General features: G+C 54.6%; 1 protein-coding gene across 2 annotated transcripts in view; it reads right to left on the bottom strand.

Moving 5' to 3' along the window:
- Positions 1-234: 234 nt before the first annotated feature.
- The window catches only part of DYNC1H1 (dynein cytoplasmic 1 heavy chain 1), a 65,694-nt gene continuing 40,342 nt past the window's right edge, over positions 235-25,586 (bottom strand). For both annotated transcript variants that reach the window (XM_022576062.3, XM_089908211.1), the window contains 41 exons: positions 25,566-25,586; positions 25,273-25,479; positions 25,062-25,183; positions 24,428-24,593; positions 23,170-23,333; positions 20,695-20,824; positions 19,113-19,246; positions 18,362-18,476; positions 18,115-18,276; positions 17,819-18,033; positions 17,530-17,734; positions 16,048-16,221; positions 15,817-15,936; positions 15,456-15,576; positions 14,070-14,265; positions 13,471-13,588; positions 13,173-13,388; positions 12,237-12,449; positions 11,978-12,105; positions 9,685-9,838; positions 8,888-9,034; positions 8,641-8,791; positions 8,234-8,487; positions 8,023-8,157; positions 7,798-7,892; positions 7,449-7,623; positions 7,222-7,297; positions 6,358-6,518; positions 6,116-6,227; positions 5,954-6,014; positions 5,737-5,860; positions 5,497-5,610; positions 4,893-5,063; positions 4,589-4,806; positions 4,393-4,496; positions 2,673-2,884; positions 2,090-2,243; positions 1,397-1,539; positions 1,097-1,265; positions 761-888; positions 235-592 (listed from right to left, as the gene is read on the bottom strand). The exon at positions 25,566-25,586 is cut by the window's right edge and continues 213 nt beyond it. In XM_022576062.3, coding sequence (XP_022431770.2) covers positions 464-592; positions 761-888; positions 1,097-1,265; positions 1,397-1,539; positions 2,090-2,243; positions 2,673-2,884; positions 4,393-4,496; positions 4,589-4,806; positions 4,893-5,063; positions 5,497-5,610; positions 5,737-5,860; positions 5,954-6,014; positions 6,116-6,227; positions 6,358-6,518; positions 7,222-7,297; positions 7,449-7,623; positions 7,798-7,892; positions 8,023-8,157; positions 8,234-8,487; positions 8,641-8,791; positions 8,888-9,034; positions 9,685-9,838; positions 11,978-12,105; positions 12,237-12,449; positions 13,173-13,388; positions 13,471-13,588; positions 14,070-14,265; positions 15,456-15,576; positions 15,817-15,936; positions 16,048-16,221; positions 17,530-17,734; positions 17,819-18,033; positions 18,115-18,276; positions 18,362-18,476; positions 19,113-19,246; positions 20,695-20,824; positions 23,170-23,333; positions 24,428-24,593; positions 25,062-25,183; positions 25,273-25,479; positions 25,566-25,586 — 6,114 coding nt within the window. In that variant the 3' untranslated portion in view covers positions 235-463. The remainder of the gene's footprint in view (positions 593-760; positions 889-1,096; positions 1,266-1,396; positions 1,540-2,089; positions 2,244-2,672; positions 2,885-4,392; positions 4,497-4,588; positions 4,807-4,892; positions 5,064-5,496; positions 5,611-5,736; positions 5,861-5,953; positions 6,015-6,115; positions 6,228-6,357; positions 6,519-7,221; positions 7,298-7,448; positions 7,624-7,797; positions 7,893-8,022; positions 8,158-8,233; positions 8,488-8,640; positions 8,792-8,887; positions 9,035-9,684; positions 9,839-11,977; positions 12,106-12,236; positions 12,450-13,172; positions 13,389-13,470; positions 13,589-14,069; positions 14,266-15,455; positions 15,577-15,816; positions 15,937-16,047; positions 16,222-17,529; positions 17,735-17,818; positions 18,034-18,114; positions 18,277-18,361; positions 18,477-19,112; positions 19,247-20,694; positions 20,825-23,169; positions 23,334-24,427; positions 24,594-25,061; positions 25,184-25,272; positions 25,480-25,565) is intronic.

Raw genomic sequence — 25,586 nt, 5'->3', positions numbered from 1 at the left:
GCTTCGCATGCCCGTCACTTCCAGCCACCACCCTAAGGTCGTGGGAACGAAGGCGCCAGAGAGGAGGCGGGACGAGGGCGTCCACCTGGGCCACGGGTTCCCGGTGACGGGACACGGCGCCAGCCCCACGCCCCGGGAGTGCCAGCGCTCTCCTAGGAACGGGGCTGCCTCTGTGTTGTGAAGGGTCCAGGGTGTCCGCAGGAGCCAGAGCTGAGACAAGAGGCCGGAGCCGGCTCATGCTTAGTGTTTTATTTCACAAAACAAGCCACGCTTCGGCCCTCAAAACCACGTCCCTGTATCCCTCTCGTTTCCCCCTCCCAGCCGTCTGGCTTCTTTCGGCTTCTTCCAGCCTCACACCAACAACTTTCCTTTGACAAGTCCGTGCCTTCCACACATCGTAATAATGAATAAACGTTAAATATTAATCTTACTGTTACAGAAAAGGCGCTAGAAAAGGTGCGTCTCACTCGGTGCAGAGGACGGCAACGCCGCGCTCGTAGAAGCTGCGCGGGTCCTCCTTGGTCGCGATTTCAAAGTCCACGGTGAAGATGAGGTCTGCTCGGGTGAAGTTCAGGTAGACGGGAAGGGTCACCTGCGAGGAAAGGGGGCTCTGGGGCAGGGGCTTCACGCGAGAGGGAACGGACGGTTCCTCCTGTGACGCAGGGACTCGCGGCCGGGAGAGGGCGGGGACGTCGCCCTGGCGCCCGGTGGGCGTCCTCAGAGCCTCCCTGACCACAGAGGACGGGAAGGAGCCACTCACCACGTTAGCCTTTTTCTCTGCGCTTGTCTGCTTGACCCAGCGCAGCTGCGTCAGGGGGAGGACGGTGGAGATGGCGTTGGAGAGCGAGAGCTTGTTGTTGTTGCACGTGGCCCCCTGGAGCTTCAACCCTGTGTGGGGGGGGGCGGGCGGTCAGGACCCCCCGAGGGGAGCACGAGCTGCGCAGCCACGGGCCTGGGCTCTAACTTAACGCGTTCGCGTGGGAACCACCAGCAGGCGGCCCGCGAGGGGGCGATGGCCGAGCTGCAGGCCTGGGGACAGGGGAGGGGAACCTGAGAGAGAAGAGAAGCCCGGCCGGCCGGAGTGGCCCCCACTCACCCGTGACCCCAAAGCTGCAGGCGTCCAGCGTGGTGCTCTGCGAGGTGGTGACATTCACCTCCAGGCAGAGCTCCTCCAGGGACCAGCTGTTGGCCTGGGCCACGTACTGCCTGGTGGCAGTGATGTACGCCTCGGGCACAAACAGGCCGCCCAGGCACACGTGGATGTTCTGTGGGAAGAAGCAGCCCCAGCTGAGAGCCGGCCCCACTGGGCCCGAGAGCCAGCACCCGGGCCAGCTGCCGACCCTCCCCGGGGACCCTCCCGGGGACCCTCCCCCAGCTCCTCAGGAGTGGCCACCACCTTTAGCTCCTTGGCGCCACCAGAGGCAGCCGCCAGTGAGATGTTCTGCAGCTGTTTGATCCTCTCACTGAAGTCGGAGACCCACTGGATGACAGTCATGCCGGCGGGCACCGTGTAGTGGGACCAGCTCCGGGGCAGAATTCCTGCAAGCGAGGAGCCCCGGCCTGGCCTCAGTGCCGACAGTCCCCCCGGCGCAGGTGGGCGCACAGCTGAGCGCTGGCAGGTCTGCCCCCGCTTGCAGGCTCTGCTGCTTCCCCTCCCTGGTGCACCTCACGCCCTGCATGGGCCACCATCCCCACCGCACGTGCTCCGCGCCCAGTCTGGGTGACCCACAGGACGCGTCTGGAGGAGCACAACCGCCCCGAGGAACCACAGCTACAAACCCCCGCCATGGGCGGCTCGGCGGTACTGCCAATGGAGGCTCTCAGAGCCGATGGAAACCCCGGGGGTCCCTGTGCCTTTGGACTCCAGCACCCTGCCCTAGTCCTCCCTGAAGACTGCAGAAGTGAGTAAAGATTCTGTTCAGCGCTCAATGAACCAGCATAAAACGGATACAAATTCTCGGGCGTTTCTAAGTCTGCTCCCAGGTGCGGGCATCGAGCTGCCCTGAGGGAAGTCTGGGCGAGGCCCGGCCGGGACCCGCTGCCACTCCGAGGGGCTCCCGGGAGAACCCCAGCAGCACCGCGGGCGCACCTTTCACCAGCTCGTTGATCAGTGTGCGTAGGTAGTTGGTCTGCTTCTTCTTGCCCTCGCACACCTGCACGACGTCAGCAAGATCCTGGCGGACGTCCTGGAGTAACTTGGCGCCCATCTTCACCTCTCTCTCAAAGAATCTGAACAGAGGATCCTACAGGTGTTGGGAAAGAAGGCCAGAGTGAAGGAGGGGAGGGAGTCTGGGAAGAGGTCTTTTCTCCAGCAGAAAAGACAACCAGAAGTAACTCAGCCTCAGGGAGCCCCGGTTTCATAGCCCTCCCCGTATTATTCACAGTGTCACCCCAGCTCGACCCTGCACTAGACCTCGCATGAAGCTGCGGGCCTGCCTGACCGACGGCAGCTCTGGGCAATTCTGTAAAGAAGGAGAACGGCTGCCGCCGCTTCCTTGGGAGTCATTTACCTCCTCGTGGAAGACGCACCACCTTCATCCTAGGGAGTTCCCTCCAGCCCGGCCCGGGCGTGCGTGCGCTCCGGGACAACACTGAGCTCGGCTCGACCCGCCCGGTCCCACTTGCTAGGACGCCCCCAAGCCCCAGGACTCGGCGGGGGAAGGGCCAGCCACCTTGATGTTCTCCACCGTGCGTTTGAGGTGGCTCAGCGTCTGCGGAATGAGGTGCAGCCAGTTGGACGCGGTGGTGTGCAGCGTCCGCATCCAGGCGGGGCGCCCGTCGGCCGTGGAGTCGGGCCTCGCCTTCTTCTGCGTCTCCGCATAGGCCAGGTCGTCCTCGTCCTCCAGCATCTGCATCTTGAGCATCCTGCGGATCATGTCCACGCCTGGGCAGCAGGGGGCGCAGCGGAGCGGAGGGCAGAGGGAAAGGGACTTGAAGGTGACGGCCGCACAGTGCGTTTACACAGGCGTAACTGTGTGCCCTGCAAGGTACCACGCGGCTACCTGTCCTAAAGCACGGAGGACGGCCCGACCAGAAAGGTAAGGCGGCAACGACAGAAGAAACAGCACCACCAGGTCAAGTCCTGACTGCTGGGGCTGCTCCAGTGGCCGAGTGCAAACCCCAGAGGCCTCTGCTAGGCTCGCGCATCCACTGTCGTCAGGGGGTGGGCTCTGGGGCGCGCCAGCGCCAGGCAGGGAGGCCGCCTGGGCTGCTAACGCGTGACCACCTCCGGCTGAGACTGCGCGGAGCCGTGTGGCGGCCTCCCGCGGGCTCTGGACTCTGACTCTGCCTGCGGGTCCCTGACCCGAGTGGGGCGCTCCAAGTCCAGTTCCTGAGCGGCACTCTCACCTGGAGGCTGGGCTGGAGGACAGGGCTCAGCTTCCCCAAGCCAGGCCCCTGTGGCTCATACCTCACGGCCTCCACGTGGGCCACACCACCTGGGGCACCATCAGCTCTGGCGTGACATGGGGCTCAGATAACACTCACTACAGTGTTGAGGGGGACCCAGCGCCGGTCCCAGCAGGCAGCACGGGTATTAACTCGCTAAGTGATCTCAGTACACGCTGCTGTATGAGACAAGGCCCAGCGCCCCCCGACCCCCACCCCCGGCTGAGACCTGCCCAGCGCCCAGGCCTCAAGCCCTCCTCTGCTTCCCTGCTGGCCAGCCCGGCCTCCCATTTGGTCACCTGTGGGGCCTGCCACCCCCCACCTCCCCCAGCGAGAGGCACGCGTTCAAGGTCGTCATCAGTCAGAAAGCAGGCCCCATGGCTAGGGGTTCTTCTCATTACAGAGCTGAATCACGGGCCTGAGGTGAACTGTTGGGGTCTGTCCTATCAACCAGGGTGTGAGTTTGGGCAAATCACCTGTCTTCTGGGCCTGTTTCCCATAAAGAGAAGCCTGGCTCAGATGAGCAGTTCTCAAACCTGAGTGTCTCAGCGACCGGGGGGCTTATCAAAACAGACGCCAGGCCCCAGCAAGTCCAGTTCTGATTCCCCGGCGTGGGGCCCGAGGACCTGCCTGTCTAAAATTTGCAGGGGAGGCTGAAGCTGTTGGTCTGGGGACCACACTTCGAGAACCACTGGGTTAGATGATTTCTTGAATAGTCTTGAAATTCCAAAAAAGTGTATTCCAAAAAGAGACTAAAAGATTTAAAACGTCACTTAATGCCAAGAGTTTAAAAAAACTGAACAGGAGGAAAAATGAAATTACTTCTGAATCTAAGACAAAAACCCTAAATGCAATTTCCCGACTCCATGTAAGCAGCTATCGAGCCTTTTCCCCAGGACGGAGCCCGTACCGCAGGAAAGACACCCGCGGGAGCAGATGGTTTTCCCTGTCCCCCGGAGTGGAGGGAGGGAGGTGCGGTCTGGGGGAGGACAGCTGGGTACCCACCCTGCGTGGTGAGCAGGACCTTCTCAGCGTTGTTGGGCAAGCCCAGCCAGGAGGGGGTCTGCGTGTCCGGGAGCAGCTCCACCCACTGCACGAACTCCTCTCGCCTGGAAAGGCAGCACGCTGTTAGTGCCACCAGTTACACGCGGGCCGGAAGCGTGCGGTGCCTCCCCTGTGGGTCCCGGGGGCGGACGCATACCTGATGCCGTCTGGCATTTGGATGTCTTTGTGCCCGTCGACCTTGCAGGCCAGCTTAAATTCACTGTCGAAACTCCTGGTGGTGAAGAGACGCTCCAGGAAAGTGTTGAGCAGGCGCTGGTCAAACTCATTGTCCACCCGGCCGCCGTAGATGGACTGGGCCATCAAGGTCTTGAGCGCCGCCCAGGGGATCTTGTCTGGAGAGATGTTCTGCCTTCCCTGGGGGGTGGGGGAGGCTGGTCACGCCCACGGCAGGCAGCCACCTGTACGCGAGTCCCCCCCCTCACGGCACAGCCCACGCTTGCCTTGGCCGTGTCGTCCAGCCACGTGTCCACTGTGTCGCAGGCCGACCGCAGGTCAGACTCCCCGAATTCATACTTCTTCGACCACCCCAGGGGTGCGTATCGTAAGCGTTCTTGGATGATGGCGTGGAACCAGGCCAGCAGGAAGTACAAGCGAGCACGCTCGTTGGGAGACTAGGTGGGGAAGTTAGCAAGGAGAGAATCACCAGAACGCAGCCCCCTTTCTATCTAAGAAAATAGTGCAGATCCTGTCGGAATCAAAGTCTTAGAAAGAGCTTTCCACGTACTAACGTTGGAACCACTGTGATCTTAGTAATTAACACGAATATTGTTGTTAGGAGAAAACTATGCCAATTTTTATACTAATAAAGGTGTACTCCCAGCTACGCTATGTAACCAGAAAATTACATAGAAGAGAACAAGTTTCTAAAAATGGTAGAAAAGGTGGATTAAGGCACAAAAGGAAACAGCGCTTAAGAAACACAGAACCGATGCACCGCTCCTGCCACAACGCTCCCCTGCCCGTGAGCCGGGCCCCGGTCTCCTCTCGGCGCCCGGACGTCCGCGTGGCCGCTGCACCCAGCTCGACTCCGAGCCCCGTGCTCACCTTGCATATCCGAGACACGGGGATGCTGCTGAAGGTCCTCAGCATGTTGGCCTTCACGCCCGGCGGCGGCTCGAACACGAAGATGCGGCCTGCTCGGAGCAGGTTCACGGGCACCTGAGCAAGACACGGCACCCGTGACTGCGGTTCCCACGTGTGTTTCAGCTCACACACACGTGCACACGGACACAGAGGTGCCAAACCAGCGCCCCGCGCGCCTCCTCGCACTCCCGTGGCGCCCACCTTGGGGTTAATCTCCATGGTGAGGAAGAGCCTGAAGCAGGCGTGCGGCTGCAGGGAGTGCAGCTTCTTCTCCAGCTGCATCAGCCAGCCCGGAGCCAGGTGCACGTTCTTCAGCATCACCCACCTGCAGGCAGGGAGAAGGCGCAGCCACACCTCACCCTTCCGGCCCGAGTCCTTGGGCACTCGGGCCTTGTAAAGCAAAACCAAACAAGCCTACCTGCCCGACTTCACGGCTGTATTTATTGCCTTATCCGCTTGGTTAAAGCCTTCTGCCGAGCCTGGTACCAGAAAGCTTAGTGTCAGCACATGGACTTGGACTTCAGCGCCCACCCACCCTGAAGTCTGGGGTGCCCCCGTGGAACTGGCCAAGCACCCTTACCAATGGCAATGGACGTGATCTGTGTGCTCTGCTCAGCTGCGAGGTCCTCCACGTGCCCGCTGGCATCGTAGCCAGGCACAGAGCACATCAGGACAGGGGTGTTTGGCTTTACCTGCAGAGCAGGAAGTCGGAATTGGGTGAGAGAGCATCCCACCCGACAGCGCACCTGTCGAGGGAGGAGAGCCCTGCGGAGGGGCTCGTGAAAACGGGCTGGGTTCAGAGTCCGCGGGGCCAGAGCGTACCTCTGTGTCCACGATGTGGGTCAGGTCGAGCGGCTGCTCCATGATGGACATGAAGGAATCCCCGAGGTTTGTGGAGACAAACATGTGAGCCATGGCCAGCAGGCGGTCGGGGCGGAAGGCCTGAATCAAGAGCAGCCGGTGGATGGCTTGCCCGATGGGAGCTGAAACGAGGCCGTGAGAAGGGCTGGGGGTTGGTGACAGCACAGACTTTGAGATGTTCTCCCTCCTGGACTGCTCTTGCCACCAGCTCTCGCTCTGCAAACACTCATTGTCCGAGACTCAGCTCAAACACCCCAGACACCACGACGCCCGCTCTGTCCTCTCTGCCTGAGAACTGCCACCACCTCCACGCTGTCACTGAGCCCTCTGGGAAGAGCCGTAACAAGACCTACGCCTGGGTCTGTGGGTGATGAGCGGTTACTGATTCTAAATGGCTAGCTACATCGTACCCATTTGTGGAGAACCCTGAAGATTCTCAGGAACGTCTAAGATCACAGATACCCTACGGCCCACGACTGAGCTGCAGCCACGCTGGACATCACCCTTTTCTTCCTCCCCATCGTGGGGCCTGTCTGGTCCAGAGCCTCGCATAACACGCTCGAAACCAGCCGGTTTCCCCCCGATGTTGGGCAAGGACCTTCTGATCTATTTCTCTTTTGGTCTTTAAGCATGAGTTGCAACAGGAATTGGGAGTTTTTCGCTTTCTTACGCCTAAGCTGTCTCCTAAGTTTTAACACCGAAATACTTATCTCAGGAATCAATGGCTTTTTATCTTTGGGGAGCGTCCCTGCATTCAAGCAGCAAAGCCCGATTGTACACTCTGGTCCAGAACGAAAACAACGGGGGAGGCCTCGTGGGGCTTACTTGCAGGGCTTTCCTCACTCCAGAGGTACGGCACCGTCTGCTCTGGGGAGCTGCTGTCCAGCCAGATGCCAAATTGCTGTGGGGGCGACAGCGGAAGTGAGGTTGGGACCAACGTGTCGATGTTTGATGTGAGAAAACACCGCACAATGTCCTGGGTGTTACACAACATGCGCGACTCCCTGGGAGTAAGGCCAGCTTCCCCCCGGGAGCGTTCACAAGACACTTACCTCGTCTGCTTGAACCTTCGCAATCAGATCCCTAAACGCGGGCAGGCAGCTCAGCCGCACCGCCGCCTCGGCCTGCTCCACCGTCAGACCCTGGATCTTGGGTGTCGAGCCAGCGTTCAGGACGATCTCCTTCCCCCTCAGGAAGTGCTGGAACTCGGCATCGTAGGTGGGCTCCCTGGGAAGGGGGCAACAGTCAGCTGGGGTCTCTCAGATTCACTTCTACTGTCACTAAAAGAGCAATAATGGCTTTAAGAAGAAAAAAAAGCTCATCCCATCAGAAAATGCTAGCAGGCAGGCTGCAAAATGATGACGTTCTCTGGTGGAAAGTGAGGCAGGGCAGCCGACTTACCCGATGGTGCCCTTCAGTTTGATTCTCGCCAGCAGCATGGCGAAAGTGATGTGGTCCTGGTGCAGCATGCCTCGAGCTACCCGGTTAAACGCCACCTGGAGCCAAATGCAGGAAGCACTGCCGATCCTGAAGAACTACTCCCGAGCCCCCCATTACACACACACACGCGCGCACGCACGCACGCATGCACGCATGCACCCCGGGACAGCCGGGCATGCGCCGTACCTGGAAGAGGTCCTTGGTGATGATGGAGAGGCGCTGCGTGTGGTCGGTGACGCCCTTCAGGTTCGGGTTCTCATACAGGACGTTGTGGTAGATGTCCAGGAAGAACTGCAGGGAGTACTGGTACAGGAAGTGTATCTGGAAGTGGCGAAGGCGGCTGTTAGCGCCTGTGCACGCGGGGCGGGAGCCCCCGGCTGGGCGCGGCCCCGCTCACCTGCTTCAGCGACTCCATGGTGAAGTAGATGCTGCTGCAGGCGGTGGACAGCGGCAGGTACTGCTGGGACACAGTCTCCACCTCCTGCATCACAATGTCCGTCTCCTCGACTTTCCTCGTCACCTCGGCGGCCTCTTTCTTGAGGTTCTCCAGGGTCGTTATGATCGTGTCATCATCCAAAATGCGCCCTTTCACCTCATTCAGAGCTTGTAGCAGAGACTTTTCTAGCTGACGTAAGCGCAGCTGAAATTCCCCTTAAATGACGAGAACACCCAGAGCTCACTACAGGACTTACGTTCTTTCCAAGGAGTACTCTGTGATGCGTCCGACACGAGCCCGGCGCACCCTCGTCCTGTGAAAGTTCAGGCCCCCAACCTGCACCAAGAACTATGGATCCGGAGACATACCTTGGAGTTTAAGAAGATCGGAACGTTTTTCATCCACGTCAGGTCTTTCTGCCTTGAGAACTTCATTGAGACACTGGCTCTGCAAACTGCTACGGGTGACGGTGAAGTTGACGAAAGTAACCCGGGAACAGAGATCAGGTGGGAACTCGACCTGCCAAAAGGGGCGACAGACCAGGCCACTTTGCTACACATCCGTGGCCTCACCTAACGCCGCCCCGTCTTCACGGAGGAGGGCCCCGTCCCTTACCGTGGGATCCCGGGTGGACAGGAAGATGACAAAGGATGGCGACAGGTCTATGTCCTGGTCACCGAGGGTGATCAGCACTCTCCCCCCTGTTCGCCGGACTTCACGGTTCAAAACTGGATTCAGAACTGGATCATAGCTCTCCACGTCCTACGTGTGTATATGTGAGGTGTGATTGACAGGGAGAGTTTTACAGTGTTTATTTTCACCCATGCAACTGACTCCCTACTCCAGATAAATCCATCTCCCCAGAAGCCACCCCAGCTATTTAGACCTGCGCTGCCCAGTACATGGCCATTAGGCACATGTGGCTACTTAAACAAAATTAAAAGTTCAGTTCCTTGTCACGCTGGCCCGTGAAGTGCTCAACAGTGGGGCCGCCATGCAGTTTAGCACAAGCTAAAGAACGTTTCCGTCACTGTCCCGGTGGATGGTGATGATCTAGACCAACTAGAATTTTAAGTGCAAACACTGCTTCTGTTGGATTTTTTATAGATCTATCTCAGAGCTTTAGCTTTGCCTTTTTAAAATTTTTTTGGCCACGCCGCTCGGCTTGTGAGATCTTAGTTCCCCGACCAGATGTTGAACCCGGACCCTCGGCAGTGAAAGTGCGGAGTCCTAACCACCGGACCATCGGGTAATCCCGTAACCTTGCTTTCATACCAGATGACGTCTTGCAAAGTTCAAAAAGTAGCACGTATTATGTGATTCACATCAACTGCATTTGCAGAAACCTAAATGCAGCCCTAAAGGCCTTCCCTGTGGGAAGCAGAGTCTGCAGAGCTGAGATGCACACGAACCTGGACCAGAAGGGGGTTGCCGAACCTCAGCGCACTCTCCAGGTTCTTCCTGAAGGCGTCGTCCAGGAAGCTGGTCCGTGTGATCTTGCGGTCCTTATACTCATTCATGATGAACTCTGTGGCCTGTCCTGAGGGGTCGATGATCAGTGGATACCTGAGGACAGGCCCCAGAGAAGTGGGTTAGAGGTCCATAGGAAGCACAAGGACGTGGCAGGCAGAGCCCGACAAGGTGACGGGAAGGCTGTCCCACACTCAGCTGTGGGTTCCAGGTTTATCAGCAGAGACCAACGTGACCTAAGGCTTAATACTAAAATCATCTTTTTGAATAACTTCTATGATGGGGAGGTAACTAAACCACAGACTCTGCTGAGAAGGGCTGTAGTTAAAGCTTCTTTTCTTTCTGGGACACACAGTGCTTCTCTAAGAAGTCCGAGCATACTGCACTAGGATGACTGTTCCCTGTAGAATTTACTGCTGCCCCTCTCAGGGCCAACTCCTGCAGGGCAGGCACCAACACCACTGCTGCTGCGGCCCCATGAGCTGACGGCCGGGAAGAGTTTACGCTGCCCAGGACCCCCTTCACTCAATGCTCACGATAACCCTACAAGATAGGTGTCATCCTCACGTCCATCTCACAGAGGAGGAGAAAGGGGCACAGAAAGGCGAACATCATTTGTCCAGGGCCACACAGCCGCTTAACAAAAAACTGTTAAAAACATGATACACACACGTGATTGTACAAAATTCAGGAGCTACGAAAGGGCAAGTGGTGAGAACCGCCCCTCCCGCTCCTCCCTGGTCACCGGTTTCTGGTCCATGTACACAAAGGAGGTTTATGTGTTTACAGACACACGTGTGTCCCCGGGGGACACACTGTGGCCTGCCGGAAGCAGCCTCACACGCGGGCTCTGGACGAAGGGCCAGGTCTGCAAGGGCCCCCGGCCTCCTGCCGGGGGGACGCACAGTGACCTGTTCACTGGCCCCAACGAGGGGCGTCAGAGGCATTTCCGGGCCTCTGGTAGGACACACTCTGTCCTGTGAATGTTCTGAGATGCATCATTCTTCACGAGTGCTGGGCTTTGGGAGACCCGGAAGCATGCATTTCCATGTAAGACAAATGCAGCCTCCCACACAGACCCCTCACAGACGCCACAATGGATGGACATTCCCGCCAGCGGCCCCTGGCGAGACCCCGCGCCACTTGTGAGACCTAAGGGTTGGCTCCTCTTTGTGCCCTGGGGACAGTGGCATACAGCAAGGGCTCAAAGGTTCCAAGATGTGCAGTTATGGTTAAACAGGACTCTGGGAATCAGTTTTTTGAAAGAGAAAGAAAACCCAGGGTGGCTGGGTTTGGGAGCTGCCACAGAGGAGGGGGTCAGTCCTTGAACTGCTCTGTGAGCCCCCCTCGGCTGCAGGCCCGTTCCTCCTCTTACTCTGGCCCCCTCCTTAAACCAAAATCAGGGAGCCGCTTCCCTTAACTCTCTCTCTAGCTAAACACTTCCAATTCTTGTAATATTTTAAGAGACAGTCTGTTTTTTGTTTTTGTTTTTTGGCCGCACTGCATGGCTTGGGGGATCTTAGTTCCCCAACCAGGGATTGAACCCACACCCCTGGCAGTGAAAGCACCGAGTCCCAACCATTGGACTGCCGGGGAATTCCCGAGAGGGTCTGTTTTGATTTTCGCCCAATACACAGCCATGCCCATCAATTTCAAAAGGTTACATGAGGCTTCCCTGGTGGCGCAGTGGTTAAGAATCCACCTGCCGACGCAGGGGACACAGTTTCGAGCCCTGGTCCGGGAAGATCCCGCATGCCACGGAGCAACTAAGCCCGTGCGCCACAACTACTGAGCCTGCACTCTAAAGCCCGCGAGCCACAACTACTGAACCAGCATGCCACAACTACTGAGGCCTGTGCGCCTAGAGCCCGTGCTCCGCAACAAGAGAAGCCACTGCAATGAGAAGCCCACGTGCCGCAACCAAGAGTAGCCCCCGCTCACCGCAACCAGAGAAAGCCCGCGGGCAGCAACGAAGACCCCATGCAGCCAAAAATAAATAAATGTATTTTTTTTTTTAAAAAAAGGTTACACGAGAACCACTCATTGTAGGACAGTTTGGACAGTCACAACGTAAGAAGAAGGGAACCGTGCACAGCCCACCATCAGAGGCGAGCACGCGGGCCCTCCCAATGTCCTGTTCACCTCTTCTAGAGGTGTGTTTTGAAAAAAAACGAAAAGGGGAGCACTGCACACGAAGACTTCTAACCCGTGCCCTTGCTGCGCACAAGCACTTACCTATTGAAGCGTTTCAGCATGATGGCGTTCTCCGTGCACAGGTCGTCTGCAGGTAGGGAGCTGGCCTGCCAGCGGAGACGCTCGTCAGCGTTGGACAGATACTCCGTCCTCGCGATATCTGTGCGGAACTGAGAGGGACAGCAGTTACGGATCCTTTTCTTCAGGACGCAGACAGGCACGGCTTCCCAGTGGAGATGGTGACAGCTTACTGACCCTCATTTTGGCTCCCACCTTTTTGAAATTCCCTGCGGACGGTTACCTGGATGTTGGCTTGCTGTAAGTGATGGGACCAGGTGGTAAACAAGTTCTGGCGCATCTGCTGGTCAAAGTAACCCGCATAAGCAATAAACGCAGCTGACAGGAGACAGTCCCCGGCGATGGTGGACATCTGGTTCTTGAAAGTTTCACTTGTTTTTTCCCATCGTTCCCGTTCAGCAGACAAGCTCTTCAGAAGAGCGGTGCTCCGGTTTACCTAAAAAGAAAACCAAACAGGCTTTATGCTGCAAAGTGCACATCTGTTCCTGCCCACGGTGGGCAGGGTCTGGGAGGGCTGGAGAGACAGGCACACTCATGGTTCAGATCCCGAAGGAGGCTGGGACCCAGATCACCCACAACTGAGGACAACACAAGCCTCGGAATCTGAGGGCATAAGATGAGTGTAGAGAATTAAGTGTCAGCCTTGAGACTTGTGTGTGAGCAGATATGCGGGCAGGAAGCAGGTGGACGGAGCCTCCAGGGGAAGGCTGACCTGGAGGGAAGAGGCGCCAGAGGCGGGAGGCTAAAGCGCGCATTTTGAGGACACAGAGGAATGGGGGCAAGAGCGACGGGGACCACAGCAGAAGGGACAAGCAGAGGGACGGGAGACCCTGACAAGGAGGCCCTCGGTGATGCCCCTTCTGAAGCCCAAGGCGGGAGAATAAATGGGTTTGGAGCTGGCCGCTGGGGAGAGGGATTCCCCAGCTTCAGAGTGCCCGGCTGGCATCCACCTAACACCACTCAGTAAACAGTCACCAGGACCCCCGTGGACGTGAAAGAGCTAATCCCCCGGGATGACCGCGGTCCGTGCGGCCCGTGTTGTCTGTTACTCTCAGCGCTTCCCCCCGGCGAGGCCAGCGAGCACGGCACGGTGAAGGACACCGAAAGGCAGCGTTTCAGGGGAGCGGCAGAAAGAGTGCGCTCGTGACGACCACCTTACTTTGGCTTCGACGGCAGCCAGGTCCGCTTTGATGGCCTGGGCCTCCGAGATGAGGACCGCGTACTCCTCCTTGTAGCGGGCGATGCTGGCCTCCAGCTCGCGGATCATCCGCTCCACCTCGTTGGCTTTCTGCTGGTTGTCCTTGGCGTCGTCCTCCAGCTTCTGCAGCTCGTTGCGCAGGGGCTCCACTCGCTTTAACATGTCGGCGTAGTTAAGCTGCGGAGGGCAGATCGACTGTTTGCAAAAGGGACGGGACACAAGGCCCCCTCGCACAGGGGTTCCCAGCCGGGCTGATTACCTGTGCGATGGCCCACTTAACCATAGGCCCGCAGGCCAGGGAGGCCCGATTGACGATTTCGTAATTGTAACTAGGATTGGACATGTAGTTCTTCTTCATCTTCTCCCTTATGGCATCACTGCAAAAGAGGAATTGTATTTCTAAGCGTGTGCAGGGCAAAAAGTAAAGAAGAATTTTTAGGGAATCAAAATGTAAAGACTAGAGCCAGCTCCCATCTGTTGCTCCAGTGACCACCAAGGATGAGCCAGCCCGACCCTAGTTCTCAGGTGACGAGGCCACTGCTGCTGAGAAGGACTCTCACCTTCCCGCCCCTTCCCTGTTCCCCGATAGGAGACAAGCTCAGGGCCAGCTCTGTGCTTGTAGCCACTCGTGGGGATGGAACAGCATTCGGCTCACAGAGGTAAAGGGGTCAGGGGACTACTGTCAGGAATGGGGAGAGTAAATCTGACTAGTTTGAGTGGAAATGGCCTGGAAAGGTGTTTGTGCAACGGATGAGCTGACATTACCTTCTGTGTACGCTAAGCCAGAGACACGAGGCCACAAGCAAACACGAGAACCTCATGCCACCAGAACAGTTTCCCCCACCGGGTGCCACCCACCTGATCTCCTCGGCAGAGAAGTTCACGATGGTGGGGATGAAGTTCTCCCTCATGATGATAGAGCGAATCTGCTTCCAGTCCGTCGTGCTCTCCCCGAGCAACAGGCAGATGGACTCGAGCGCCAGCTTCACGGCGGCAGGGGGGTTGGCCATGGACCGCACCTCCACCAGGTGCTGCTTCTTTATGGACTTCACAGCTGGGCGTGGCGGGAGCACAAGAGGGTGGGGTGGAAAGGACGCGGTGAGAAGGGGACCACAGCACAGCCAGACACTTTGACTCTCGCCAGAAAAGGGACAAGTGCGCAGAAGATCCAAGTGAACGTGGGATGTTCTGTCTTAAAACCCTCTGGAATAGCAGAAGTGGCCAAAATAATGACAGATCTTACTGTAGAAAGCCTAACTCGCAGCGTCCTGTAGAAAGGACAGCATCTTTAAAATGTCTCACAAATCCTCATTAACTCCTTTACGTCTATGAAGATTTAAGTATTTAAAAAAAAAGCAAAATTGTTCATTTATTTTACACCAATTGAACAAAGACCTTTTCAGTCTGCCACAATTTAGAAGTTGTCTTTACCGGCTGGGGTGAAGATGTGGAATTAACAGTTCTAAAAAAAATGGCCAACACTTTCCATAAACTGAAATGCACATTTTCCTAACCTGGACTTTTATTAAAGCACTTTTTTAAAGTAATTCTTCGGCAGGTGAGAGCTAAATTAAATCCTCATCAAAGTACGACCCTCAGCGAAAATCTATGGTGCATTTTAATCCCCCTTGTGGCGTAATGTGAAAACTACAAGCAACTGGGTTATTTGAAGTAAGCTAAACGCTGATGGGCAGGAAGGGGCCCAGGGTTAAGGCCACGCCTAGGTACCGGGCAGACTGCAGACTAAGACGGGACGCCGGGTCACTGCGCTCCCTCCTGCAGCATTTCCCAGGTGCATGGGGTGGAAAAGGAAGGATGGGGGACTGCTATCAATAATTAAATTAGTCATCGCTGGCCACGACCAGGACACTCTAATAATTATAAATAAGATAGCAACACTGCCTACTCTACGATATTTCTGGGTGAAATTCAAGCCAGAGATTTGCAAATAGCATATTTATGAAATTATCACCAGATTTTAAAAAACGTACCGACAAAAAACTGATTTTGTCCATTTTCTCTTATGAAAAGGGCTTCACTATGGTGAAAGCAGACTAGCTTTACGGAAACTTTGCTTTAAGAGATGAAGACAGTCTTTAAGTATTTAGAAAAGGCTTCAGAGACTTGAGACTTATCAATGACACTGTGGAAACGTACATAACCGGGACCTCTGGGGGAAGGCCATGCTGCCCCTAATCTGTCCACCCTCCCCAGAGAGCCAGACCTCTGACAGTGTGCACACACCATTCTGGGCCTCGATGACGGCCGGCTCCACCTTGTCAAGGTCTTCCTTGACGCGCAGCTGTTTGTCTGCGATGACCTCCTGCTGCTTATGCAGCTGTTCCTGAATCTCCTGGCTCATGACCTAGAGAGGAAGGGCGGCTCGGCTCTGCGGTAAGCAGTGGTCAATTCGCTGAGTCCTAAAGTGGCACTCCTCATGCCGCCCGGGACAGACACACACACACATACACAGACACACACACCCTGCCCCCACCACAGACCCGTTCAACCCTAAAACCCATCTCAGACTAAACTCCCTACTCCCTCATGAGACACAGAGAACGCCCGGCCCACACAGGCCACGGTTCCCAAAACACAGAAGCACCTTTTTCTTCTCCGCCTCCTGCTGGTCCTTCACCATCTTCTTCAGCTTGTCGTTGGCCGCCGCGTTCTTCACCTCCAGCTCTTGGCTCTTTATCCTGAGGTCCCGACGCAGCTCTTCTACCTGAGGAACAAAAGCAGGTCAGGGAAATGGAAAACACGCGGCAATTACCTTCAAATTAAGAGGCCCTCCCCTAGCGCAGCCCCAGAAAACGCTGCTCAGGCCGCGACGTACCTGGTCAACCGTCTCTTTGATCTTCCTCAGCCCGACGTTCAGGTGCATCTGCTGCTCCTCCAGCTCGCTCCGCTTCTCGTGGAACAGGTCGGCGTAGTGATTGATGAAGTCTAGGTAGTGGCGAGGCGTGATGGCCATGGTTCTGCCTCCCCGCTTCGCTAGCCGAGCATTAGCCTTTTGGAAAAAAGTCAAATCTCTTCACTCTTCAGGACGCTCGTCCTCTGCGGTTTAACCTCAGAAGATAACTGTTGCACTGGTGTGGCGCGACGGCACGGCCCCAGCCCACGGGAATTGCATCACTCGAGACGGAGTCTAGCTCAGGCGCCCACGGGACCGCAAGGAGCCCTCACACCTCTGAGCTTCTCCTCCTACTTCTAGGGGTAGGGAAGGGCCAACAGGACACCCACAGGCTCAGAGTGGTCTTCACAGAGCCTTCCAGAGGGGAGCAGACTGGACTCTTCTAACAAAAAGAGTCTAAAGGAGGGGCAGCAAACCACAGCCAGCCCGTCAAACCCTGCAGCGCAGGCTCTGCATGCGGAGTGTCACCCCACGGCCATGCTTGCTCACGGCAACGCTGTTCTCACGCCACAGTGGCAGAGCTGGGTAGCCGTGCAGGGGCCCAGCTGGCACCTGGCCCTTTCCAGAGAGAGTGCGTGACCCCTGCTCTGGGGGAAGAACACAGGCCTGGCCAGAGAGGCAGCGAGAGAAGCAAATGGAATCAGTGTGGGCAGGGAAGGGGCCAGGCGGCTCCGGAACACACAGCCGGGCGACAGGCGGGGTGAGACGTCATTGACAGAGGTAGGAAAACAGGTGAGAAACGGGCATCTCTTTTGCGGGTGATGGTACAGCGTCAAATCCAAAGCACCTGGGGGTCTGCTTTTACATCGGTTTAGCTTTACGTTGGTACAGCAGTTAGTTTTGCTTTTCCCATGATCTCAAAACTGAACCCACACTCAGCCGTAAGAAGAAACGAAATTGAGTTATTTGTAGTGAGGTGGATGGACCTAGAGACTGTCATACAGAGTGAGGTTAAGTCAGAAAGAGAAAAACAAATACCATATCCTAACACATATATATAGAATCTAAAAAAATATGGTTCTGAAGAACCTAGGGGCAGGACAGGAATAAAGACGCAGATGTAGAGAATGGACTTGAGGACACGGGGAGGGGGAAGGGTAAGCTGGGACGTAGTGAGAGAGTGGCATGGACATATACACACTACCAAATGTAAAACAGATAGCTTAGTGGGAAGCAGCCGCATAGCACAGGGAGAGCGGCTCGGTGCTTTGTGACCACCTAGAGGGGTGGGGTAGGGAGGGTGGGAGGGAGACGCAAGAGGGAGGGGATATGGGAATGTACGTATAGGTATAGCTGATTCACTTTGTTGTACAGCAGAAACTAACACACCATTGTAAAGCAATTATACTCCAATCAAGATGTTAAAAAAAACAAAAAACAAACCCCCCAAAAAACTGAACCCACCTGGTGCAGAGTCTGATGAACGAACACGCAGCTGTTCACGATGGCTTCCCGGTGTGACGGCGGCTGCGGCAGCTTGTCGTACACGACCGGCATGTAATCAGGCACGACGTAATTCGGCTTCTCCAGGTCCATCTTACTAGTGAATTCTTTGCCGACCTGATACAGAGCTTCAGTGGACCAGTCCCCAAACCAGTTCAACACACACCTGAAAGAGATGCCCACATCTCAAAAGAGCTCCCGAGAGCAGGGTCTGCCCCGCGGAAAGCAGAGCTGAGTGGGATCGGCGTACCTGTTGAACAGAGCGGGGGAGGTGGCCGCGCGGTCCTTGAGCCCCTCTGAGGATGGGTTCATGGTGAAGACGACGTGGAGGTTGCGGATGACCTGGCTGGTGAACCACTTGTACAGCTCCTCGTGCGAGTCCAGCATCAAGCCCTCCTTCTGGGCCCCCTCCTTACACTGGGTCATCAGGGTGGCATACTCATCTCCTTCGAAGAGGCCGGGAACCTAGGAAATAAAACGACACCATGGCTGGCCGGTCCTCGGAACCCGGCGTCACGTAACACGATGCGGCGTGTCACTGATTACCTCTCCGTTGGCCAGAAGGGTATTCATCCGCTCCAGGAATCCAGAATCTAACACGTTGGACTCGTCCATTATAAAAGCTATCTTTTCGTTTTTACAGCCAGAACGTCTCAACACCGTGCGGAGATCCTCATCGAAGTCCTCCCCCGTGTACTTCCTGTGGACCTACAGAGGCGGGGCAGGTCAGCTCCTCTCTTGCTCAAGGAGCTGCGTGCATGAATAGGGGTTGACAGGCTGTGGCCAGACCCACCTTAATCTGGTACACGCTCAAACCGTTCATCCAGGCCACGAAACGGGACAAGGTGGTTTTGCCCGCTCCACTGACCCCGATCAGAAGCAGGTGGCCTTGAGGCTGACGGAATATTCTGAAACATTATAAGAAGAAAGAGTCAGGCTTTTATGCTCCATTCCCCTTTTGACACTCAAGTCCTAAACCTTTTCAGGATTAGTCTACAATATTTGGAACGCGTTTTTTTTTTTTTTTTGTGGTACGCGGGCCTCTCCCGTTGCGGAGCACAGGCTCCGGACGCACAGGCTCAGCGGCCATGGCTCACGGGCCCAGCCGCTCCGTGGCATGTGGGATCTTCCCGGACCGGGGCACGAACCCGTGTCCCCTGCATCGGCAGGCGGACACCGCGCCACCAGGGAAGCCCTGGAACGCGTTTTAACTTGAATTTGTACACTAAACATTCGTACAGCAATTGTTATTTGCCAGGTCCGGTGAGGCGGCAAAGATAAAAAAGACATGGCGCCGCCCTGGACACCCTGATGACTCGAGGGAGACAAGCCGATTCTAGCAGGAGGGTGAAGGGCTGTAGTCGCAGCCGGTGGTAAGCTCCGCTCAGCAGAGCTGGACTAAGAAGTGGGAGTCACTTGGCAGATGAAGGCAGGGGCGTGGGAGGCCCGTCAAGAGGACAGCACGAGGCCTGGCCTGACCCCCGCCCCCATCAAATCGAGAGCAGCTCGGGTGAGTGGTGAGGCTGCAGCAACAAAAAGCCCACCGGTCAATCCTGAGCACGTGGTCCAACACCTCATTAAACAGGACCAGAGGAACATCGAGCTCTTCTTCATAGAAGACTTTCAGCCTGGCTTTGACATAATCTCTTAACTCTTCTTGGTCTACTGGGATGTAATCCTGTAGGAAAAAAGGTAGATCCAATTACGAAGAAGAAATCATCTTAGTTTTTATAGCAAAGTGGATTATATTTCCATATACCAAGAAACTGTCAAAAAATGAGACGAAAGCAGGTATTTATAACATAGGAACAAAAATATAAGTAAACTAGGATGAGACATGGAAAGACGTGGAAAATCTTTACAGAGAAAACTGAACTTCACTGAAAGACATCACAGAACATCTAAGTAAATGAAGAGCTACACCATGATCATGGAGAGAAAAACACACAACTAAAAATGTCAGTTCCACCCAACTGACACACAGATTCAATGTAATCCCAGTCAAAATCTCAGTGGTGGAGGGTGGAAGTTGTTTTGGTGCAACTCGACAAGCCAATTCTAAATTTCATTTGGAAGGGGAAAAGCCCAAGACTGGAAAGATGACCCACCCCTTTAAGAACCAGGTGTTCTGGACAGGGACTGTCCTATCTGGTGGACTTAGAACTGTGATCAGGACCCCGTGGTTTTAGCACAGGAAGCAGCAAATGGACCAATGGACAGGACAGAGCTCTGTAACAGACTCACGCGCACAGGGAAACCCACGTGACAGTGCGACACTGCAGAGTCCCAGTGCTGGGACCGTGGACATGCACAAAAGAAAAACTGAAAATGAACCCACAGCTCACCCCATACACTAACTCAATTCAGATGGATTAAGGGTTTAAACGATATTCCATTACAAATGTTTGTTCTTCAAAAGACGCTATAAAGAGAGTGAAAAGACAAGCCACTGGGAGAAGATGGTGCCCATAAATGAAACAGGATTAGTATCTAGAGTCTAGAAATAAATAGGAAATTCTAGAAACACTCAGCAAATCTCTCTTGTCCTTCTTGCTTCTGTGCCTTTGCTCCTATCAGGCCCTGTGCCTGCCATGCCCTTGTCGACACTCAGATGAAGGCCTATGGACACTTGCCTAAGCCCCTATGTCAGGGTCAGCTCTCCCAAGGTGGGGCCATCCACCCTATGAGACGGAGCTCCTAAAGGAAGGCTGTCCTCATTCCTAAATCAGCATCACCTACCGAAGGAAATGCACATCAAGACTGTCCCTTCCTACGATGTCGGATGTCGGCTCTCTTTTTCAGAGAAAGTGGCAGCTCACAGCTATTCTGGAAATGTCACTCTGTTTAGCATCCTAGTATACGAAACATTTTCACACAAGTCATCCCTAACTGCCCTGATTTCACTGAAGTCCCGTCTCCTGCTGGTTGGATCCACAGCTCTTGGAGCGGTCCTGGGATTCTCTGCCCTGAATTATCAACGGCTGCAAATACGTGGCCCATCATGCCTATAGCCGCAGCTTCCTTTATAGTGTGCTTCAAGGCAAAGACGTTTCTGACGAGAAGGTAATTCTAACTAGTAGGACAGGAGCAAAGAAAAGTATTCCTAACGTGATGTAGACGCGTTACCTTTGACAACCAGTTGCTGTACAGGATGGGCCGGCTCATCGCCTTCTCCTTGTCTATGTTGGGGAAATGCTTCAGAGCAACCATATCAATATTTTCGTCGGTCCAGCGCCTCTCCTCATCTTCTACAAGTCTGTCGGAAGAGAAGACAGAGGCCGTGGTGAGAAAACACCTGGTTTTGTGGGTGCTGTGGGCTACTCCAAGGGCTGGCATTAGTCTTCTACCAGAAATTTTCATTTTCTACAAATGGAAGAACCTAAGACTCTGAACTCGAGATGACTTAAGTAGTCCGAAACATAGATATTAAATACGAAAATCTTAAAAAACAAAACTCCTCTAAAAATGTTTAATTACATTGATTTACAAAATGAAAACTTCATTTTAGTTTCTAAGCTTGCTTAATATAAATGTTTCAAGTATCAAGGGGCATTATGGGAACAGGAATAGAGATACAAGGTGTACAGTTTTGGAAACACAAGGCTTACGGAGAAAACCACAGAGCAAGCAGGCGAGACACTCTAACTGTCCCTATAGGTGTGGGAGGTACCTTCTGAGCAGCTGAATACATGATAACTTAGGCTACCAGGTGAAGGTCCAATGAGCATGTCACGTACTTACCGTAGCCAACCAGAATTTAGAAGCACGACTGCTATTGCGAAATTTCAATCTAAACAAAATTATATCTCTGGTATGTTAAGAAATGTAAAAATGATACTGTAGCCCAATTATTTTTTTTAATTAAAGAAGGGAGAATGAAGGTAGCTCACGTAACATAAAAAGGACCGCCTTTTAAAGTGGTAGAGCCGCAATACGAGAGATAAAAGCTGGGCTGCCAGGGCTCGTGTGCCCCCGCTCTGCCTTGGTTAGCTCATCTCTCTCCCTGGCTCTCTGCAGGGCAGCTCTGTGGGAAATGAGAACTCCAAGGAGGCTGGCGTGGAACCCAGTCATCTACAACAACGCAATATTCCAAGACTCCTCGAAAGCATGGGTGGGAAACGCTGCCTGAAGGCAAGAATAACTGGTCCAGACGTGTAACTACCAAAGGCTTAAGTATTTCTTAGTCTGGAGGGAACCATCTGCCTTGGGTTCTGCCAGGCGAGTATTAACCAACTCCTACGACTACCCACACCTGAGGCCATGAGTAGTCAGAGGAGCCTGTCCTGCTGGGACCGTGTCCTCTACGGATGGGCCACCTCGGGCGACCTCACATGTAGCCCGGGCCCGAGGGGTCCTGCCCTCCTGCTCCTACTCTGCAGCCTCTCTTGCTCTGTTCCGAGTAACCTGTTCACGGGCAGAACATTTCCCCAAATAGTTTGCAACAGGAAATCGCGGTGCTGCAGTAAATAGTAAGTCAGTTAAGATCTGTTGTTTGTTAGAAGTTTAGAGTTAAAGCAACACACGTCTAACTTTTTCTCACTAATCAAAAATGAGCCTAAAAGGCTATGAAGGACTGCAGTGCTGAGATACATAAAATTAACAATATAGGAAAAATCAATAAAAATGACAGAGCAGGAACTAGGAAAACTAAGAATCTACTATAAGACAAAGATCGTACACAACTATTAACAAAGAATACAAGAAAAAGATTCTGATTTAAAAAGGTCAATAGGGACTTTCCTGGTGGCGCAGTGGTTAAGAATCCCCATGCCAGTGTACGGGACGTGGGTTCAAGCCCTGGTCCAGGAAGATCCCACATGCCACGGAGCAACTAAGCCCGTGCGCCACAACTACTGAACCCTCGTGCCTAGAGTCCTTGCTCCGCAACAAGAGAAGCCACCACAGTGAGAAGCCCGCTCACCGCAACGAAGAGCAGCCCCCTGCTTGCCCAGACTAGAGAAAGCCTGCGCGCGGCAACGAAGACCCAACACAGCCAAAAATAAGTGAATAATAATAAAAAAAGGTCAATAATTTTCAAGATGCCTTGAGAGAGAAAACGACTCAACTTTTTACTGAGACTTACGATGTTCAAACCACAAAACCTTCCACAATCCAAGCTGACCACTACAGCCACTAGCAAGTCTCTCCCTTCAGTACTGGTCACTTAACTAGAAAAAGTCAAAACTTGCAAGACTTGAAATAAGTGGCCAACAGGTAAAAAGAGAAAACTAAAGTCCCAGAGACAAGAACAGCTGCAAATCCTCTGATGAGAGCAAAGACTGAGGGTGAGGAAGGGGTGGTGGTTACGGAACTGCACCCCAGGCTGCTGTTACAAGGCACTGAAATTCACCTGTGACCTCTGTGCCCTGACCTTGTGTGGGGCCCACCCGACAGTGAAAGAGGTGAGTTAAAGTGCCTTGCCCGAGGTTACCGGTAGCCAGCAGGGCCGTGGGGGTCTCGTACATACGGGTGGCCGTGATCAACTCCCAGATGCAAGGCTGCCCTCGCCACCTCACTCCTGTCCATGACCAGCTCAGCCTGCCTCTGCCTCATGCAGACCCTAACTCGGGGGGTCGGAAGGGTCAACATCCTTGGTTTTACCTGTCCTGGAAGAGACGGAGGGCTTCATGTGCCCAAATCCGAATGAGGCCTTCCACAGGCAGAGTCTCCAGGGGTCTCAGTGCCTCGAAGATACCTCGCACCCACCGGGTCATTTCACGGGGTGAGTAGATATAGTGGGGCTGTGTGTCCTGAGTGAACCTCTCCTGCAGGAATCGAAAAGATGCAAGTTACACGTAAATGTCCTAAGACACGGAAAGTAGTTAAAAAGTCAAATGCAGTATAACATTTTTATATTAAGAATAAAGACTCCAGACCCTGGAATATTTGAGAATGAATTGGTAAATAATGTTGGGACTACTGTTCAGTAGATCCAAGTTGCTCACTTTATGTTGCAATTAATTATATTTAAAGATTTATACGTAAAAAAAAAAAAATAGGGCTTCCCTGGTGGCGCAGTGGTTGAGAGTCCGCCTGCCGATGCAGGGGACGCGGGTTCGTGCCCCGGTCCGGGAGGGTGCCGTGTGCCGCGGAGCGGCTGGGCCCATGGGCCATGGCCGCTGGGCCTGCGCGTCCAGAGCCTGTGCTCCACAGCGGGAGAGGTCGTGGCAGTGAGAGGCCCACGTACCGCAAAAAAAAGAAAAAAAAAAAAAGATGGCTGTCTCAGTGGAAAGTCGGCAGTTCTCTTGCAAGGGTCCTTGTCAGAGGCTAATAAAGAAACGCAAGCCAAAACCATGAGAGCCACTTCTGCTCATCCGGTGGGCAAAGATCTTTTTGTTTTTTTTTTTGGCAGTGCCCCGCAGCACGTGGGATCTTAGCTCCCCAACCAGGGATCGAACCCGCGCCCCCTGCATTGGAGGGATGGAGTCTTAACCACCGGACTGCCTGGGAAGTCCCAGTGGGCAAAGACCTTTTCAATAAATATTTTTTCAAGGCTGAAAGAGGCATTGTGGTGGAACTGTAACCGGTCTGGACCCGACAGGTTTGGCCACATGCAGTCACCACAGACACTGCAGAAGAACAAGTACAGACAGGCACACGTTGGTGCTGTTAAAGCAGAAGTGGCCACATCCTTTTAGAAACGGCACAGCACGGTCTCGGTTTCGTGAGGGGAATGAACACATGTACATGTGCCAGACGAGGACGGCGAGAACAAGGGGATGTTCGCGGGTGCAGAACCGGCCGCAAGCATCATCTGTTGAGACCCTGGAGCAAGTCTCCCGGCTCAGCCGGAGCTCCAGGTGAAGCTCAGCCTCTCAACAGAGCCTTTCGGTCACGACGGGGCAAAGACGCCGCACACCTGGGACATGGTGTAGAATTCCACCATCGCCGCGGTGAGAGGCTCTGCGTATGTGCGCAGGGACGGGATGAGGCGCAGCATGGCCCGGTTGAAGGTGCCGTAGATCTGCGTCAGGGAGGCGGGTCCCGGGTAATCCACATACACCACAGGCACGTGACGCAGGAACCTGCACAAAGACAGCCCGGCTCAGCCTCGTATGGGGTGAGGGGCAGCATGCCTGGGAGGGCTGCCTTCCTGTCCCAGGCCGACCGGGGGCTTCCTGACCCGCCCCCACGGCTTCGCGCCACAGCTGACTGAGGTCTCACTCAAACTCCTTGGGCCTGGGTCTGACACGTAACTGTAGATGCAAAAAACCGGAAAAGAACCGAGCAAAGGTGGGAAAACGATTCGGGCTTATTTCAGCCTCATCCTGGCCCTACAGGCAGGTCTGGGGCAGCTCACTTCTGCCCAGCAAGTCGTCGCTTTCATTTTGAGTGTGTTCCCAGCCCAGTGACATAACCCCAGAGGAACCCCACGACGAGCAGTATTTTGTTACCTTTTTATAATGACAACCACAGTTTCGTCATGCTACATTTAAAGCAAACCCGGAACTGGTGTGTGTGAGATCAGGGAAGTCTACGGGGCTGTGTGTTACCTGTGAGAGAGGGGCTTCCTTCCAGGATCAGTGGGCGGGTTACAAGCCCCGACAAACTGGATCCTCTCCAGCTTCACCCAAGTCTGATCTGAGGTTCGGTAAAAGCCTCCGTGCTCCACCATCTGAGGGCAAGGGGGAGTGAGACACGTTAGGGGCAAATGTGAACAGGACACGTTGTGGAGGAGAGGGCACCTCGTGGACATAAACACACCTGTCTGATGAAGGATATGACCCTCTGCGTCCCGTATTTATCCATGTCTGGCAGGTTGATTTCATCACAGAACAACACCAGCCACTTCCCGAGCTGAACAGGGGCCAGGACGACCCCGTTTGGTGTGCGTCTGTACTCGCAGTAGTGGTCAAAAGTCTTCAGCAGGAGCTCTGGAGTAGTAGCGCTGGAGAAGTTAAGACCCACGACCTGGAGAAGGGAAGAAACAAGTGAGGTGTTGGAAGGCCGACCCCGTGCTTGAGCCCCAGGTCCGCTGCCCACTCCAGCCTCTTTACCTCCATGTCGGGCAGGGCCCG

This window comes from Delphinapterus leucas, chromosome 2, assembly GCF_059928025.1.
Source record: "Delphinapterus leucas isolate spDelLeu-1000000601 "Yukka" chromosome 2, BTC_Dleu_Yukka2, whole genome shotgun sequence".
NCBI classification, from domain to species: domain Eukaryota; kingdom Metazoa; phylum Chordata; class Mammalia; order Artiodactyla; family Monodontidae; genus Delphinapterus; species Delphinapterus leucas.
The sequence above is the reverse complement of the archived record's forward strand: the minus strand, read 5'-3'. Positions and strand labels throughout refer to the sequence as shown.